At 43.0% G+C, this 19,301-nt stretch overlaps 1 protein-coding gene across 1 annotated transcript in view; it reads right to left on the bottom strand.

The window, feature by feature from the left end:
- The window catches only part of VOPP1 (VOPP1 WW domain binding protein), a 60,185-nt gene extending 52,659 nt beyond the window's left edge, over positions 1–7,526 (bottom strand). The window contains exon 1 of the mRNA XM_059850057.1: positions 7,334–7,526. Coding sequence (XP_059706040.1) covers positions 7,334–7,384 — 51 coding nt within the window. The 5' untranslated portion in view covers positions 7,385–7,526. The remainder of the gene's footprint in view (positions 1–7,333) is intronic.
- Between the last annotated feature and the right edge of the window lie 11,775 nt (positions 7,527–19,301).

The raw sequence follows: 19,301 nt of genomic DNA, 5'->3' as shown, positions 1-19,301 counted from the left end.
ATGAGAGACACAGAGTGAAGGGTGCAGGAGAGGAGTGCTGTGTTTGTAGTAACCCTTGGCTGGACTTGAGGACAACAGTCCCCCCAACGTTGCAACTGATGCTGGACCTTCCCCAGAAGTAGTCTCCATCCATGACCCTCTCCAGCCCCACAGGGAAATGAGTGGGGAGGCCATCAGCTCCTGATTGAGCAATTCTGCTTTGAGAGACACGTGGCAGGTGATCTGGGAAAATGCTACAACTAATTTTTCCAGAATAGTATCTAATGGCATCTTTCAGGCAAAGATAAAAAGGAAAAAAAAAAAAAACACCCTGCTAATTTCCCCTTCTAGGAAAGCACAGAAAAGGTTTCCATGATTGCCTTCCACTCCAGTACAAATGCAGCATCATCTAGGGACACAGTTTACCAGGGAAGGGGCTGTGCTAAGTTTACCATTGGACTCAATAACCTTAAAGGTCTTTTCCAACCAAAAGGATTTTATGATTCCCATTAGGAGATACCTAATGTATTGAAACAAGAAGTGTGCTACCAAATTAAGCAGTTCTGCTCCAAGCCATACATTCTCTCTCCTCCCTTGCAGCAAGTTTCATGATGCTATACCAAGGACCAAACCTCTGCTGAGCCAATGGAAAATGATTCCCTCCCACTTTTCTCCCCAGACCCTTTTCTGTGGCTTAGTCATTCACAGCATCAGTGGGTTGATATCATCCTTTAGTGGTCCCAGGGTCACCAGAGCTGCAAGAGCTGGCAAAACCAGGGATTAGAGATCACCCTTGCCAGCAACAACCCACACCTTCACTGAATGAGATACAGATAAGAAACCACTTCTTGCTAGGTCCTTTCCTTTAAAAAATTTACCAGACTGAAAGCTGAGTCATAGAGAAAGAAGGAAGAGATTTTTAGTTGAGCTATTTAAAACACAGGTGTAGCTAACACCTATTTAGCATGAAGTTGAAGACACACTTCTGAAGAAAGACATTTTTAACTCAGCAGTGATAACTCTTCCATGTAATAGGTGAGAAACCTGTCAAGATATATTTTTCTCAAAAAGGAAAAAAAGGAAAAAAGCATTCAAAACAAACCCCTAGACTCTCCTCTCATGCCCTTCTGAAATAGCAGGCATGGCATTTCATCTCATATCTTACTGTTCTGGTATCAGGAAAGTGATAATATCCACTATTTAAGACCTTAGCTTTCCCTTGTCTTTAAACTGCTATTTAATGCTCAAGATCCCAGGCTGTGTCCCCAAACTTCAGACAGACCAAAGAATCATTTTCTAAAAAACACTATTCAAGCAAACAAACAAACAAAAGCTTTTAGAAAAGCTTTGCCTCTTGCTAGTCCAAAGAGTGTTTATATTTGCCATAACTAACTCTAACAGAATTTCAACAAAACCATCAGCAAAACAAACTCAGCTCCATTGCTGAGCATACAAAGCAACACAGTGTTGGCAAAAATTAGACAGAAAAAGTAAAATATGCTAGCTTTATGTATTGGTTTTTCATATGGATTTTACTTTCTATATCACAACAAATTTGAAGTAAATTTGTAGCCACCTTGCCCCAGCAAGATATATTTTTAAATATTAAAAATGTTTTTTAATTTAAATTCTGTAGCATAAGCTTAAGCATTAATTGCTTTCTGCCTGTAAACTCAGCCTACACTGATGACCAGAGCAAGCTGCTGTATGAGCATACTCATTGCAGTTTTTCTAAGCCTCTTCTTAGTGAAGAAAGCCAAAATGGATTTGCATTAAACCAAAGAGTTTCAACTGACCCCTTTTTTTTACTGATTTTAGCTAAATCCATTTCAAAAGAGCACCTGAAGTCTAAGGGCTTGCTTTGGCCAAGTTTAACCTTCCAGCCACCTGCATTAGCTGAGTGGAAAGTAGCAAGAGGAAAAAGAGTCAGACAACTTCCTTTTACGAAGAAAGCATAACGGAAAGTGCTAAATATTTTTGACTGCCATAAGAAAATACAAACAGATTTTACAGATGCTGCCTCCAATTAAAAAAAAAAAAAAAAAAAAAAAAAAAAACACCAACCAAACCCAAAAAACCCAATTTGCACCTCCTCTTAGAGGATGCAAATGGCAGTCGGCCACTCATTCTCTACCCACCACCAACACAAATCTGTCTCCTCCTCAGCAGGAGCAAAGTGAGAAAAGTGTGTGAGCTCAGTCCTCCCGCCTGGAAATCACAGCCCATCTAGCTGCTGTCAAGAGGCAGGGAAGGCTTGCCAGCACCAGTTGGATCTCCAAACTATAAATCCTAAGAAAGCTCTTTCCTGCCTTCACTCAGCAATGCAAAGAAACTTTGCAACCAGCTACAGGAGGGTAAGGAAAAAACCCACCAGAAATTATTTAAACTACTAAATCTGTTATGTAACCAAAACTAAAAAGGAAGAGAGGGTTACTAGCCACATCTACACTAACAACTCTGTAGCAGAATTTTTGGGATAGATTTTTCCCCTTATTCCCCCCAGCCCCCAAGGTGTGGTATTTGCTGGGGTCCCTAGTACGAAGGAGGAATTGATGAATCTGACTCCATGTTCTTAGAAGGCTAATTTATTATTTTATGATATTATATTAAAGAAATGCTATACTAAAGAATAGAGAAAGGATCTTACAGAAGGCTTAACAAGAATACGAATGAAAACTCATGACTGCTTCCAGAGTCCCAACACAGCTGGATGTGATTGGTTGTTAAGTTAAAACAATTCACATGAAACCAATCAAACCATGACCAGTTGGAAAACAATCTCCAGACCACATTCCAAAGCAGCAAAAACAGGACAAGCAATCAGATAATTATTGTTTTCATTTCTCTCTGAGGCTTCTCAGCTTCCCAGGAGAAGAAATCCTGGCAAAGGGATTTTTCAGAAATTATGAGTGACACCACTGAAAGAACCTGAGTTAAAACATCAACAGGGCAGTATCCGTATTCCACAGAGAGGGACAGCTCAGAGACAGCAACACTGTGTGCATGCACATCTGTACATTCAAGGGTACATACACTCTGACAGTACTTCATATAAAGGAAAACCTGACCACCAATGGATAGAAAAAAATACCAGAAACAGGGGGAAGGGGAGGATGTAGTGGTCCCCATAATCCTCACAAATTCTTGAACTCCACCTGTGCCTATCATGATTAAAATGTGTAGGTTTTTTTTTTTTTTAAGACTGGTGGTTTTCCTCATCTTAATGTTCTTGTTCCTACAAGGATTAAAAAAACCACCAAAACAAACAAACAAAAAACCAAAACACAAATAATCAAACTAAAACTAGAAACAAACCTCTTCAGGAAAGAAATTTTTGGTTTCTCTGATTTGATAAAATCTCTCCTGTTGAAACCCAGAAAATTATTATTTTGATATTATTACAAAAATAATACCAAAAAGCTCAACACAGCAGTTAACCAACTGAGGAGTACCAGCCAACTTTGCTTTTACTTAAACAAATCTTGTGTGACAGACTGTCGGGAGTATTTGAATTTTCTTTCAAGATAACACATTTTGCTGTTCCTATGACATGTCCATTTTCTTGGTCTTTTTTAAAAAGGCACTTGACTCTTGTGCAGTATCTTTCATCTGACAAATTAACAAGAGGACTCTACTGACCACTAGAGTCTCCTGGACACAATATAGGGGCCAATCAGAGATTTAGGCATATAAAATTATTTGACAGTTTTGAAAGTTGAGGCTACCCAACAAGCTTCTCTGCAGCACCAACAATAAAACACCATTATTACCACTGCAGTACAGACAGGGTCCTCTACCAGCCTGAACCACAGCTCTGTTCAGCTTCCCCATCCTTGAGTTGAGCTTCAGCTACTGAGCTCTCCGCCGTCCAGCACTTGTACAGCTTGTGAGAGAGAAAGCCAGCACTCGGGCTGAGAAGTAAGCTCCACAGAGACACTGGTGCCCTCATTCAGGCTGAAAATAAGCTTGCTTCATTGGGGGGGGGGGGGGGACTGCCTGTTTAGTTTTATTTTTTCCCCATTCCAAAGACATCACTATTCATTAAAGTCACATTTAAGCTCAGACAACCAAAGCCCTTGGGATCACTGATAGAAGCAGAAAATCTTGAGATATATGCCCCTAACAGTCACCCCTTCAAGGATGTCTTCAAACCTTTCTATAAGGCTGAGAGCCAACTGAGACAAAATACAGTCCTGTTGACAGAACCATAAGCCAAGCTGGCAAGCAAGACTACTGGTTATTTGTGAGTGCAGAAATCATATACCCCAGTACTGTGGGTATACCAGTACTGTGGTCATCCAGGCTCCTGGTGAAAAAGGGCATTACAAGCAACTGCAGTTAGTAACACACTGCTATCTCCAAGTAGCCAAATTAATTTGCAAAAGACAGATACAGATTCAACAGTCTTTATTTCTTCCTACGAGAACCAAAATTACCTGTCAAATTGTCCACCTCATTTTACCTTACTTGCTAAACTGTTCAACTGCAATTAAGTCATGAGCAAAACACATGACATCTTTAGCTTTTCTCCCCTAATAATGTCTTCTCAGAGCAAAGCTTTCTGGGTCCTGGGGTTGGAGATTTTTCTTCCACCACTGTCTTCATGGTTGCAGCGAAAAAACCTTCGTCATACAAGAAAACTAAAAATTAATTCCCCTCTCCCACCATCACAGTGCTCTGGGTGTGTTTCTGTAATTAGCACATCTCAAGCTTGTCTAGAACAAGGAGAGGCATTTCAGCACCAAGAGCCAGCAATTTCTTATGCGTAAATCCTGCTTCGAGGGTGATGCCTTTAGTCACCTTCATGAAACCACCCACCAGCACATGGAAGCACCTTCCCCTGCCCCTCAAGCCCCTCTTCTGCATCTTCTACCTTTACATCAGGAACAGCAAACCCTCACTTGCTTATGGGAGACTGCCACAGCCAGCTACTGACTAGGCTTCAGCCTGAAAGCCACCAACACACACACTCCCCACATCCAAACTCACACCCACCATGAACTTGATGTATACTTAACTGTGAAGGAGTTCATTCCTTTCATCAATATAACCAGAAATAGTGGTTTTACAATACACAAACATTGTACAACAAGTATTTTGGGTAATCTACCCAAGGAAAACCTAGCTAGAACCAGTAACCTAGTAAACTACTGCATAGTGCTCTGACAGACTAAATGGGTTCCTCCCCACAGTACCTGGATAATAGTCAGAGCCGTTTGCAAAATGATGAATGAAAACCACATTTCTCAGCTCATGCTCTGTTCAGTAATAACTAAGGTCATGTGGAAGCTGCAAACAGATTTAAAACAATTGCAACAATGTTATTTCAGATAATATCCAGTACAGAACTTTGTGCAGAAGACAACAAAAGTTTCATGCACCAAAAGCCTTCAAAACAACCAGATGTCTCCGATTAAGTTATTTAAACCCCCAGCACTCTGTTTTTGGGCATGTAGAATACAGCCTTATTTACACAGCCATCTCATTTTAATAGGCAACCTAAGAACTTCCAAGAAAGAAAAAAAAAAAAAATTCCACAAAACCAGATGGCAAAACAAGCATTCAAGATTAAAGGAAAAAAAGGGGGGGGGGGGGGAATCCCCACAATTAAAACCAGTACAAAAGCTTAAATAACAGCAACACTGGCAAGATCCAACGAGGATTTATGCAAATTACTTTTTCAGGCACTAATGATCTTTTTCAGCAGAATACACGTTAAGAGAGCAGACACATCTAATCAAAGAGATCCTGGAGGGGTGAAACCTTTCAGCGTCTCAGATGAACACAATCCCTCAGGGAAATGGTGGTGTTTGTTTCATTTAATCGACATTTTGCTATTCCTGCTGAAGAGCTACTGTGGAGTCAAGAGCAGTTGAGGGCTAGAACCAAGGCCAGGTTTACAGCCAGGGAAAAGAGATGCAAATCAATTAACCTGTAAAGAGTTACACTTATTTACATTAAGCAATGATTTTGATCTGAGTGTTTTAATGGGATGAGGCTGGATGGCACAGTGGGCAACACATCAGAAGCCATTCATCTATGTAGGTGGCATAAACACGTAGTAAACATCATTTTCATGAATTATATCCATTACCAAAAGCAGTAACTACACAGCCAGCCCTCCGGTTTCCATGTACGGGGTGGGGGCAAGCCGTTTAAAAAAAAAAAATTAATTCATTTCCTGTCTAAACTGCTCTATCACAGAGGCAGCACAGCTCTTTCACCTCTCTGACACTTTCAACTACATTGCCCCTGGGCTTTATGAACGTAGAGATGTGCCTAAGACAAGCCCACAGGTGTTTCCGAAGTCACCCCGGCACGCTGAAACCGCACGAGTGCCGGCGATGACTCCAGCACGCTGCCAAACCTGCCACCGGGAGCGGCACATGGCAGCGTGCCCGCACGGCTCTGTCCCGGGGGGCCACTGCTACCCCCCTGCCCGCCCCCAACCCCAAGGTTAAACCACAGACCAAAAGACAGCTCGCTTCCAGAAAACATCTGCCCATCCGCTTGCTGAAATAAAAGAGCTGCTTTCCCAACCCCCGGATCCAGTGTCATCCCAGCCCACCAAAGGGAGGTTTAAACTAGGCGATCTGTAAGGTGCCTTCCAATATAAACTATTCCACGGTTCTAGAACTGCGTGGCACAAATCCCCCCTCCAATTAACGAAAGCTCCTAATTCACTGCTTGTTTGGTTGTTCTAAGTACGAAAGCTGCGCTATCCAGGCTTTCCCAGAAGTTTAACCACGCTGCACGGTGACACCACGGCTCCCCGTGAGCTGATGCCGCCGCACCTCTACCTACCTCGCAATGGACACTTTGCCCACGAAATGAAAATAAGAGAATAATGAAAACAAGAGATGCGCCTTCCGTCTAACCCTTACTGACAGGCGCAAGCTTTGCGTCCCCTGGACAGTCTGCCAGTCTGCAGGGAATGGGCAGCTTCCAGCAGCTTGTGCCCCTGCGTACAGGTCCCGCGTTACTCTGCTCCATCACATCGCGGATAATCCTCCTCTGCTCCAGCAGTGAGATCCCGGACACCCGATGAGCCCGGCCGCTGCAAACGCCCGTGACCACCGCAGCCGCAGCCGCGCCGGGTCTCGCCCAGCCCGGCCCCGCAGCTCCCCCGCACTCCTGACCACGCACTGCCTGTGGAGCAGAGCCCGTTCGGCAAAGACATTAATCCCAAAATAAATCACCTCCCGCGCACGCTCCCCGGCCGGGTGCGGGCTGCAGCTCCCCTCGCCAGCCGCGCAGCCCCAGGTCGCGACCGAGGGCGGAACCCCGCGGGTGAACCCGGGGCTGCTGCAGGCGCCGCTGGGCACGGCAGCGCTCCCCTCACGGCCCACCTCACCTCCCACAGCAGCGAGAGCAGCAGCGCGACCCCAGGGTGGAAGCGCTTCATCTCTCCTCCTCCTGTTCCTCCTCCTCACGCGGCGGCGGCGGGCTCGCCCCTCCGCCTCAGGCGCGCACGGGCGCTGCCAGCCGCGCCATCCCCGACGGCGGGGAGCTCCGGGCGGCAGCGCGCACGGCAGGCTCACAGCAGCCGGCGGAGGCGGCCGCGAGTAGCCCGCACCGGGGGCAGAGGGACGAGGCGGGGTAGAGCGGCGGCGGGGCGGGGAGGGAGGCGGGGAAGCCCCGCAGCAGGGCGAGGGCGGGCTGACCCGCCGATCCCCTCAGCGACAGCGTCGGCGGCCGGAACCGAGCGAAGCAGGATCGGGGCGACGCGAGGCGGAGACCACCAGGTGCTGAGGCAGGCAGCACAAAGAGGCCGGGCGCCGCCGCCGCCACTGAGGGCGGGCAGAGGAGCGGCCCGCCCCGGCCCCGCCCCGCGGCGCTGCCCGGCCGGGCGGGGACGGTGGTGGCGGAGGAGTGACCGCGCGTTTGCTCCCGCATCCCCCCGCGCCCCGCATCTCCCCTTGCCCCTGACACCGCCCCCGCACCTGCCCCCAGCCCCAGGGGACAGTACCGGGCTCCTCCTTGGTGCTGCGCGGTCCGCGGGTCGCCCGTGACCACGACACCCCTTCACCGGAGTGAATGCAGAGGAGGCAAAAAAGGTGCCCAGAGGGCTGGAGGATCTCTCCTACGAATACGAAAAGAGTTGGAGCTCTTAAGCCCGGAGAAGAGAAGGTTCTGAGGACCCTTTAAAGCAGCCATCTACTACCTAAAGGGGGGGTTATAAGAAAGATAAGGAAGGATTTTTGCCTGTAGCGATAGACCAATGGGCAATGATTTGAAACTGAAGGAGAGTCAATTTACATTGGACATGGGAGAAATTTTTTGCAATGAGTTTGGTGAGACACTGGAACCAGGTTGCCCAGGAAGTTGTGGATGCCCTGTCTCTGGAAGTGTTCAATGCTGGGTTGGATGAGGCTTTGAGTAACCTGATCTTGTGGAAGGTGTCCCTCCCCATGGAATAATCTTTGAGAGTCCTTTCCAACTCAAATAATTCTGTGGTTCTGTGATTCTATAAGATGTTTCCTCTGCCAGCCTGGTGAGTGGAAACATGAGCTGTGTGTCTAGGCTTAGCCTCCCTTGTCCATGCGGTAACCATTGGCATTTCAGAGAAGAGGTCTGGTCCTTCATTTCCTCAGCATACTTGGATATCTTCCCTGGGATATCTACCTATAAAGGTCTCATGACAAATCCTAAACTGGACTGGAGGTACTCTCCAGCTCTGGTACTGATCTCTCCTCCTGCAGGTTCCTTGGGTATTTCCTTTACCATGACCATCTGGTCCTCGTGCTTTGAGCCTCCTTTTCCAAGCCCGTTGCACCCTTACCACAGCTGGACACTGTATGCAGTTGGAGGAAGGCACAGCTCTTCTCTGAGTTTAGGAGGATTAGAGATCTCTTCTCTTGCTTTGTAGGCAAGCTAGCAACTTACTCCTCAGGGGAAAATCAAAACAGATAAGGGGTAGAACTGCCCCATTTCCCTTTGAATGGGAGACCTTTCCCAGTAACATTTCTGAAGGAGATACACCTCCCACTGTCCTTCTGTGGGTTACCTATTAAAAAACTACTAGCACATTCTCACAACTCACAACTCCTTTGTTCACCGCTTCCCTGTCATCATAGTATTCAAGCAGGAAACTTGCCATCTCCATTGCAGCAAAACATCATCAGCTGGCTATTTTTTCCATACAGTGAACTTTGGGTGAGTTTATGAGCGTCTTCCAGCTGGCACCATTAATCATATGTGCTCTCAGGCCCGGGTCATATGCTGTAAGTAAGTAGTAACTGTGTACAGGTTCCTGCACACTGTATGACAATGTGTACTCAGAGGCAGCCTGCACAAGTCCTTCTGGAGAGCCACTCATTTCAATACTTATTTTTGTCTCTGTTGGATGCCCACCAATCAGAAGCTGTGAGATGAGTTTTTCAGATGAATGTCTCTAGTTCAATTTGCTAGAAGGTCCCTAAGGAAATGTCATGGCCATCGCTTTGTCCAATAGTGAAGTCTGAATAAGGCAATTATACACACATGTGTCTATAGAATCTGAGTTGAAAAGTTACACTTTCTTACATCTGGCATATTGAGAAAGACACATTCTACACTGGCTATCACCTCAGAGGGATCAGCTTATATTGTCTCAACATAACAATTCAAAGTCAGGCATCACTTCAAAAAGGCTCCAATGTACAGAAGTTTGAAAAGAATGGTCTTCAGAGCTCTGTCCTGGTGTGTGGCTGACCTTACACTCCCTTCCCATTCCTAATTTCTGTGTGGCATGACCTAGGAGACAGCGTTTTGGAGACACTCAATGACTCTTCATAGAGAAGAGCATAAAGCTGTTTGGGGACATCAAATGAATCTGAATGTCAGTGCTGAGCACGAGTGTTCTGTGCTGCTGCTGCTGTGTTTCCAAGGGTGGTCTGGCAGCCTAAAGACAGGCAGAAATCCTGACAGCACAAAATCTGGGAGAATTGAGAAAGTACTAACACATAAATAAAACTTAGGAAAGAAGTCTTGCAGCCTGAGACACTACCACCCTTGAAGGCTGACCCTGCTAAAATTTTCAGCTGATGGCCCACTATCAAATGTGCCCGGGCAAGAACAAGCTCTAAAATACATTTCAGTTAATTATTAACATATATATCACTACTGACTTTAGTTTGAGAACTAATAAAGTGTTAGAATATTTTTTCTTCAAAAAAGATTTCAGCTAAGGCAAGAAAGGCTGAAATCATGAACAGCTTTTAATCAATAGATGGATTAGCAAGAGTGAGACTGAAGAAGCAGTGGGCTGGAGAAAGAGGAAGCTGTCCGGTGTGGAAGCATGTGCTTCCCAGTGCGTAGTTTATTATCCAGCCTAGATAAAGGTATGGATGTTCCATGCTATAAAATTCTTTCCAGGCCAACATAAGCTGAAAAGGGAAAAACATCTCCTGACCTCAAAATAAACAGTTTCATGTTCTGTTTCAGTTCCCCTTAGTGATGTCTTTCATTTATACCTAGCTTCAAGAAGCCATCTTCATCCTCAGGGACAGCCATTAGCTTCAGTGGAGTTCAAATACAAATGAGCTTGGCTCAGCGTGTGGCATTTTCTCAACAGAAGTGTGAGCTGCAGCAGAGCCCCTGGAGCTTGTCTAGGAGAGAAATGAACACTTTCCCTCCACCCTGCTGCAGCTTGGTGGCGAGGCAGCTTGACACAACAGAGAAACAAGATAAGGCTTTCGTGGGAGGCAAGGTGCCTAGCTAAAAAAACAGCCCCTTCCTTCGCATCCTGATTCTAGTCTCTCTTCAGTTACTGTGTTCAAAAAGCTTTAAACTCCAGAGCTTCCAGAATCTCTGTATAGAAACAAATATGTATTTTTTTAAATGAAATAAAATTGTTTCAGGAGCAGTAACAGTAACAAAGCTTTATTTTACCTGATTGAGGCTTGTGCAGCTGAAATATTCATACTATGCTGCTTCTCTGTGGAATCTTAGGTGTTCCTCAATAATATTGCCATAATTCTCTCAGCAGCGGTTGCCAATATTAACATATTTCTTTTACTCAGCAACCTCTTCTTCCTGAAACATAAGAGCATACATTATTTTCGAGACTGCCACTCCTTTGTCAATTTTTCTTTTTCAAACTGAGTAACAGGTATAAAAATTCCTAGGGGGCACTCACAGTGCATATGGATGTGTGTACTTTGTAGACCTTATTTATTTTGAACACTTGAATATTTTTAAATAAGTAAAAAATAAACTGGTTGTATTGAACACTTCCTTGTTTCTCTTGAAACAGTTGTGTTGTTTTTTAATACTATTGAGAAATGCTTAATTCCACAAAGGCTGTGTGTGAAGCAGGAAACCACTTTATAATGAACAAACAAATACATTATTTTCATTTGCTTCCCTGCATGAACTGTAAATAATTATGTACCACTACAATTTTACATTTAAAATATTTCACTACTTTCTTTACAGGTGCTGTTAAACATTAGCCAAAACCTTAACTGTTTTCCAAACTCTCTATTTTAAGTGTAGGATCACCTTAAATATATTTTGGGAGTTTGGAGGTTTTTTTATGATTATGTAAATGGCAATAGCCTTTATCAATAAGTTAAAGAAACCCCTTTTAAAGTGCATAAAATATTCAGTAAATGTCTAAAGCCTTTGAAAATCATCACTGATATCTGTTAAGAACCTACACTAGCATTATTAATTTAAAAAAAGGTAGGAAAAATATTCATGAATGCAGCAATAGCCAGCCAAGACAAACACAGCATTATATTTCTGCAGTTTCTGTATCTTGTTCAAAGCAATTTGTTTATCCAGGGTGTGTTTAAAGAAAAAAAACCAAAACACCATTGTTTTCTAGCTATCAAGCAGCTTACACAAAGGTGTGGTCTGTTGGCAGAATAATAGTTAAATTATAGTCCAACTTCCCAGAATAAAGGCTAATTTTTTTTTTCATCACTTGTACCAGTAATTAATCATTGTGATTGACTTTAAATGAAATTTTAAAGGGAATATGACTCAGGACTTGTTGAAGTTCCAACAACCTACTCCAAATTCAGTAGCATATTGATACCAGTGCCTCTATCTTCAATAATTATATTTCAGTAAGAGTCTGTGGAGGTTTAGAGAGACGATCCAGATGCAGTAGCCCTCTTTCCAGTGCTAATGTAAGAGTTTATACCTCCTACAACTTATTTTTTGTGTGGAAGGCTATTGCTGAGTTATGTGGCACTGATTAAAAAAAAATGTGCCTGATTCATATTTTAGGATTCTATTACATCTATTGCTGTTCATTAATATCTGAAAACTGCATGTAGAAGTCACTTTTCCATAACTAATGACATTAAGTACACCTCACTGAACTGAGACAGAATGGCTGCTTACTGGATTATGCTTTGAGACCTCCAAATAAAAGTCCACGGTAGCCATAGTCACTACTACACTGGAAGTCTATGTCCACTTGAAACAAAATAGAACACATTTAACAGATATGCTAAGAAATGAAGGTGGAGTGGCTCTCTATAAGCTATTCTACCTGGGCTCCCAAAGAACAGCCCCACTATCACACACTGTGACTTTCAGGCATTCTTGATAGAGTCGGATATTTGTCCATCATATTAAAAGAATAATTCTATAGCAAACAGTATTCTGAGAAGTAGCAACTACAAGATAAGCATTAGTATTCTGAAGGGCAAAGCTTATTGATTAAACATACTACCCAATTCAACCAGAATAGCTGTGTCAATCAGATCAAATGTGTTTTTGTTCAGTTTTCTCAATAAAGAATGGAATTTTATCCCCTCAGCAAAGATATTAATGCTTTGTGTTAGAGAACTCAGGAGCTGAGAGGGATTATGTTTTTCCTGGAAGATGGATCATTTGTAAATGCAAACTCTTTGTTTGCAGTCCACGGTGAGATGACAAACGTGCTTGTTGGAAGGATTAAGGAAGGTTAAGTTCATTCAGAGTATCATTACAGCACCAAAGCTCATCGCCAATGAAACATTTAGGCTTTGAATTCCTATTTGGGCTCCTGTTATTGATTTCAGTGGATAGCTGGAAGTCTGAACACATGCTGTTGAATTTAGGTGTAGTGTGTACTGCCTCAGACCTGAGCATGGTGACTACCAAACACTGTCAAATTAGAGCAGTAACTTTCCAACCTGCCTCCAGACAGTTTGTAAGGAGACTGAAGAAGAAGAAGATCTGGGCAGGTGATCAAACCTGCCAGGAGAGGAGGACAAGGCTTAATTGCACCTATAGGAGACAGGGAGACAGGGAGATCAGATGAAGAAACCTGTCTTTGGCCAGGCAGAATCAGAGACAGAAAACCAGTAAGATTTTCTCAGGAGGATCTGAAAGCCACGAGAGGATGAGACAGAGCAGGGTGGGACTGTGAGGAGGAATGCGTGACACAACAGAACGCAGCGAACATAAGCAGGGTGGTGGTGCACAAGGGTGGAAAGGGACTGAGACACAGATTCCAAGTGGTGATGTGTGTACCACTGATGGCCTCCAAGCCCTAGAGAAACAGTGGTGTGGAGCAGATAAATGCACTTTGTGTCTTCCCTTGGGAATGTGAGAGCCTGCTTCGGAGGCAGAGTAGGGGAAGAGAAGGTAGTGCTTCTCCCATTATGGCCAAGGACAGAGCCAAGAGCTACTGCCTGCCATCACTGAGGTGGAATAGCTAGCTGTAATTAATATGAAAAAATGTAATATACCAAGCTGCTTTTTGTTCCAGAGTCTTTATCAGGCTGCACAGTAAACTGCAAATGGAAAAAAGGATGGTCTGGCTGAATGACTATATGTCCCCATCATTGCTTGCTTGCTTCCTGCATTGCTCACCACTAATTTCTTCTGCAGAGAAGCCACTCAGTTTAAAAACATGGTTATTCTCCCTGAGTGTTAAAATAAAAGGGATGAGGAGAGGAAAGGGATGTTGGCAGAGACTGATCACTGTCAGGAATATGTTGTGCATCTGGACTCTGACAGTGAGCTCTCTTAGCGCTCTGGAGAAAATGCCTGGGAAATGCAGTTCCAAGAGTATGGTGGCTTAATGGAAATGTAAAGCCATCCCCTGTGGCCCATGAGGACAAGACCCCTGGAATGAAATAGTCTGAAGCACTTTATTTTTGCTTTGTCTTATCTCATCTTCCTGTCTGTGCAACAAACAACCTCTCAACTCTTACAGCATCCCCCTAGCTAGAAAATTAAAAGCTCCACGAGGTCATTGGTTACAGTCTGGAATAGTGAAACCTCAGCAATCCAATTTTTCTCATACCAGTGTAAATTAGGATTAATTCCACTGAAGTCAATGAGACAAATATAAAACTAGTGCAAGTGAAGAATCAGGCTTTAGACTTCAGCTTTAAGTCAAACAAAAAGATGATGTTGCCTAATAAGGGTTTCCTTTCTTCATTTAAAATAGTAGCCATTTCTGGATGGATTTTTTCCTCTTCAGTGTGAATTTATCTGTAGCACTTCTTTACTGCTAGAGCCTGGATATTTCCATGTGAAAAACAGCAACCCATTAAATAAAGATGGAAAAATGCATCTACGGTCTGGGAATTACAGGCAACAGGTTTATTAACTAATGTCCTCCAAGCAATCTCAATTTTCTCATATTGTAATGAGATAGCAAGAGGATTAAGCTGTTGCTGTACCAAAAAAAACAAAAAACAAAAAAACCAAAAAAAAAAACAAAAAACAAAAAACCCAACACTAAATATATTCTAGAAATCACAAGGGATAAAATGCAATTGATGTCAGAATGACAAGAAATCCTAATACTAATAGGGCATCTGACCTGTAAAACAAATAATTTTCAGTGATGGTAAAATGCAAGGGTTGTTAAAAGAACTGTGCAATGATGTTGTTCACTTAGTCTGGTGTAGTAACTGTAGAGAGCCTCACAATGGCCATTATTAAAATAAAGATTATTTAACCTTTCATCAGCCTTCTTGGAGATGTGCTGTCTCCATCTACAGTCTCACACACACACACACACACACACTTACCATGGCTAGGCAGGAAATAGTTGTCTTACTGGTACCCCCAGTGCCATCTCCATGCCCATATGCTCCCACGTTTTACTACTTCTAATTCTATCAGCTCCACTACCACAGTTGCATACAAAATCAAAAGAGGGGATCAAGCGTATCTCCTTTCCTCCTGAAAATTCCTCAGGGACTAAAATAGAAGACAGAAAGTTGCTGGTGGTAGATGAGTAACCTTTCCTTTTTACTTGAGTGATGGTCTGCAAGCGTGCCCATGGGGTGACCCTGAGCCCTTCAATAATACAAAATCTAACTACCAACCAAAGTTGTAAAGCAGTCTTGATGGCATAGCTTAAATAAAAATGTAGGGCAGACAGATCTGTCAAGCTGGCTGACATAGACAGCATGAGGTATAGCAGAGTCATGACTCATGTTCTTTAAACTCTGCACAGGGTTATCCACCATATGCTTGTGTGAGGTAATAAACTGACAGGCAAGGAAATTTTCAGGAGAGACGATGAGTCAAGGATGGCAAATGTGGGATGCAGGAGGTTGAATGTAGGCTTTGTCCCTTGGGCAGGCTTTTCAAGCGCTTGTCTCAGAGTTAAGTTTCATAGTGCTAAACCATTCAAGCACAAAATGCAGTATATGAGCGCTGATATGAGTGCTGAATAGGTCTTGCTGTCTAAATGGATCCTGAGAGGCTGTGGACAAGAAGGTTTTGGATTTTCTGGAATATGAATAGTGAGGTGATTTCTATGTCAAGAGTGAAGAAAGAAGCCCTAAGGATTATAGATTCAGTAGGTGTAAGATCTCTTCAGTGGAAATATTAGATAGTATGATTTTTTCATCCTTAAAAGGAATAAATAACTCCAACCCGTCTGTTATACCTTCTTCAAGAAACCTGAGGACCAGAGCCAAGAATTCCTCCCTGGCAAAAATGCAAAAGGGAGTGTGTATGCAGGCACTGAACCTTGTAAGGCCCTGCATGAGGAAACTACCTTGGTTTTCTTTAGGAGTGCATACTGCTTATCACATAAATCAAGATAATTCCTTCAGCTGAGGAGCACCAGCTCACTAACTCAAGATGCACTCTGGCAGTCTGGTTCACTCTGTAAATCTAAATGTAAGGACTTGGTAAACAGTAAAGTCTGTTGAAGTCAGTGATTTATTTTTTGCTTGGCCTTAACAAGCTGCTAATGCTATTCAGCACCGACAAACATCTCACACCTACCTAAACTCCACTACAGCATTTATTATCTCAGACACTCCTTCTTGGCTGTTCTGAACCACTGCAGTGTGCTCTGCATTGTTAAATAGCTTTCAAGCTGTTCTATTTTCACTTATGTTAGATTTTTCAACTGCACAACTTGCCTTGTGTTAGCACACATTTGCCTGACCCTCAGTCAATTTCAAATCCCCTCATTAAAATCTGTATTTGTGCTCCCATACCCATCTCTTGTAATGCTTCCTTTCCCAGCTAGGCCAGCTTGAGAAACCCCTCTGTGAGCATGCTTCAGGGTGTCTGTGTTTTAGGGAAGAAGACTTGGACTTTCTAGGCTTCCTGTATTGAAGAAGAGGAAATTTGTGTTCATCTCTAGAAACCATGCTCTGGAGCATAGGGGACAGAACATGGTGGGGATAGATAGCACTGCCAGGATAGGGGCATGAAAACAAAATGGTCCTTCCAAAAGCCAAGGGAAGCTGATAATCTTACCAGGCACTCTGTAGCAAACACTCTTCCACAATGCCAGATGCTAAGAGGGATGAGTATCTCATTAGTGCTTTTCTCTGAGAGGAAAAACTACATGGCATTCACACAGAGATATCCCAGGAGCAGAAATTCATGGAACACTTGAGGCAGAAACCCAAGATGATACATACATGATGCACGGGGAAGCAGAAACTTTCTTCTGCAACCATACAGAAATGGTACCAACACAAGACTGGTTGCTTCAAAAGAAAAAAGCAAGAAAAACTATTTCCCTGTACATTGTCACAAGACTTTCCATCCTCACTTACCCCATCCCTTTCTCCCTCCTCTCTTTTCAAAACAGCAGCTGACTATACACCAGGAAGGAACAAAATAACAGATCTGAAGTGTCCCAATATACCTTTAAGATGCAACCATAGCCCCCAAAATAACAAAACCATCCCACAATCAATGCAAAAACCATTCTGAGGTGCACTTTTGAGCAATAGATTGAATTCTCAGTAACCATCAGCAAAGCATGCAAAAGAGCAGAAAATAGGTTTAAAACAATAGCAGTTTACACATTGAAAAATGGATCCAAAGAGCCTCTTCGGGCTGCAGCTGTGTTAAAAATTGGCTTGATAAGGAGTCTGATACAGACTTGTGGGGAATTGCTCCCACATATCAGAGAAGTGTTGGCATTCTGCAGCTCAGCACAACAATCACTACACACCCATCCATAAGATATTGGAGTGACAGACAGCTGGATATCAACAGGCCAAAGAGCAATGCAGCTTTTACCAGAGGAGCCAACCACTCAGCTTGCCATGCACACAGCAGACCCATATGCAGCATCAAATGGCAGTGTCAACATCAATTATTTACTAATTATTATCTATGCATTATTGTTAATAGTACTGGCTTTGACATTTGCCGGGATTCTGCCTGCAAAGAGTGATGCAGCTCCCAGGATGAAGTGCTTCTGGGCTCCATGCAGGGTGAAGTTCCATTATCCTCTCATCCTTTTTTAGCAGTGATGAGAGGTATTTACAGGAACAATAGGACTGACAGGAGACAATATCCTTCTTAGGAAGACATTAGTCTGCTTTTCACTGTACAAAAAATCCCCACAGGTTTAAGGGCAAGCATAAGAAGTCTGAGCCAGATGGTATTCCAGCAGTAGCTCAGCATCAAAGTGTTTCCACTGTGCCTAGAAAGAGTCAGACTTAGGTTGTTTTTGGGAGATGGGGCTGGTAGCATTAATCACTCTTTGGATGTCTGCTGTATTCATAGTTAATTGACAGAGACCTTGGGCCTGTGCTAAGATATGGTGAGCAAGTTATCCACTGCTTGCAATCTCCAAAGCTTGGGATAAGATTTTTTTTATCTGAGGCTTGAGAGTTTCCAGTATAAACAGTCTTAAGAAGGTAGAAATATCCTTGCTGCCATTAAGCAATATTACTTTATCACTAACTAGGTTCATACGCATTTCAAATTAAATGTGAAATTTGATAGCTAAAGATAAAACAAAATTATTATATTTCTAGTTGAAATGGCTGATAATTTGGTCTTGTTGCATCCTAATATGATATCATCAGACCTGCAATTTTAACAGTGTAAACCAAGAAACTCTGTCTTTTCACCCAGCTTTTCTTACTAAAGGAAACTAAGACAAGCACAGCATGTTAGAGTACTTTTTCAGACCACTAGACCATCCTAATCTAATTTATGCAGGTAACCTTTACTTTTAACTAGGTCAGTTCACTCTCTGAAACCATGGAGAAAAATATCCTGACAATGCAAAATTATTAAGTATTGGAAACAATACAAATCTGAACTTGTAAGTAAGAGAAGAGCAGTGTTTGGATAAAGCTAGCCACAATGGAAATATTGTGTGAAGCTGCCACAGGAAAAAGAAACTCACTTTAGAAAGAAAAAGGGAATTACTTGCATTGGATGAGATCCAGAAAGCTATTGAACTCAGCAGGGGATCTTTGTCTTGGTTTCAGCGGGCTTGGCTTGGAGCAGTTGTTTCTCGAAGTTCAGAGAATCAATTTGGTTCTTTGACTCTTGAGACTGAATTGAAAGAGTAATACTTATTCTGATAATCTGGAAAGCCTGCTTGACTGACTCGAGGATGTTTAGAAAAACTGTGTGCAGCCCACCTCCAACGGTGGCTTTGCTGATCTTTACTGAGTTGGGATCCCCAAGAACTCCTGGCTGCTTCTTCTACTCCCTGCTCTCTGAGAAGCACGTGTAAGGTACCTGATGCTGCTTCTTCCGGAGACTCTCTGGAGCTAATACTTATTGCAATATTCATAACTTACAGATTTTAATTAAATCAAATGTCAGTGAAATCATATTATTTCCAGCTGGTTATATTTTAATGTTGTTTTAAACTGATCCTTCACTTTAATGAAATAATTATATAATGCAGGGATGTGTGGTGCTATTCATCTGAATTAATAACATGATCACTTTCTGTGCTGTCATTTGTTGCTGAGGAGGGAGAATATCAAGCAGCTTTCTCAGTCTGCAGATAGATGAGGCAAAATTCTCCCTGATTGTGTTTACTGAAATGCCCTCTCCCTTACAGACCATGTCTTACTTACTGTGACTATTCTTCACACTTCTTACACCCAAACTCATGGAGTCTGTTTTGTTTCTGGCTGAAGATGCCA

The sequence above is a fragment of the Haemorhous mexicanus genome, chromosome 1 (genome assembly GCF_027477595.1).
Source record: "Haemorhous mexicanus isolate bHaeMex1 chromosome 1, bHaeMex1.pri, whole genome shotgun sequence".
NCBI classification, from domain to species: Eukaryota; Metazoa; Chordata; class Aves; order Passeriformes; family Fringillidae; genus Haemorhous; species Haemorhous mexicanus.
This window is presented reverse-complemented; position numbering and strand designations above follow the sequence as displayed.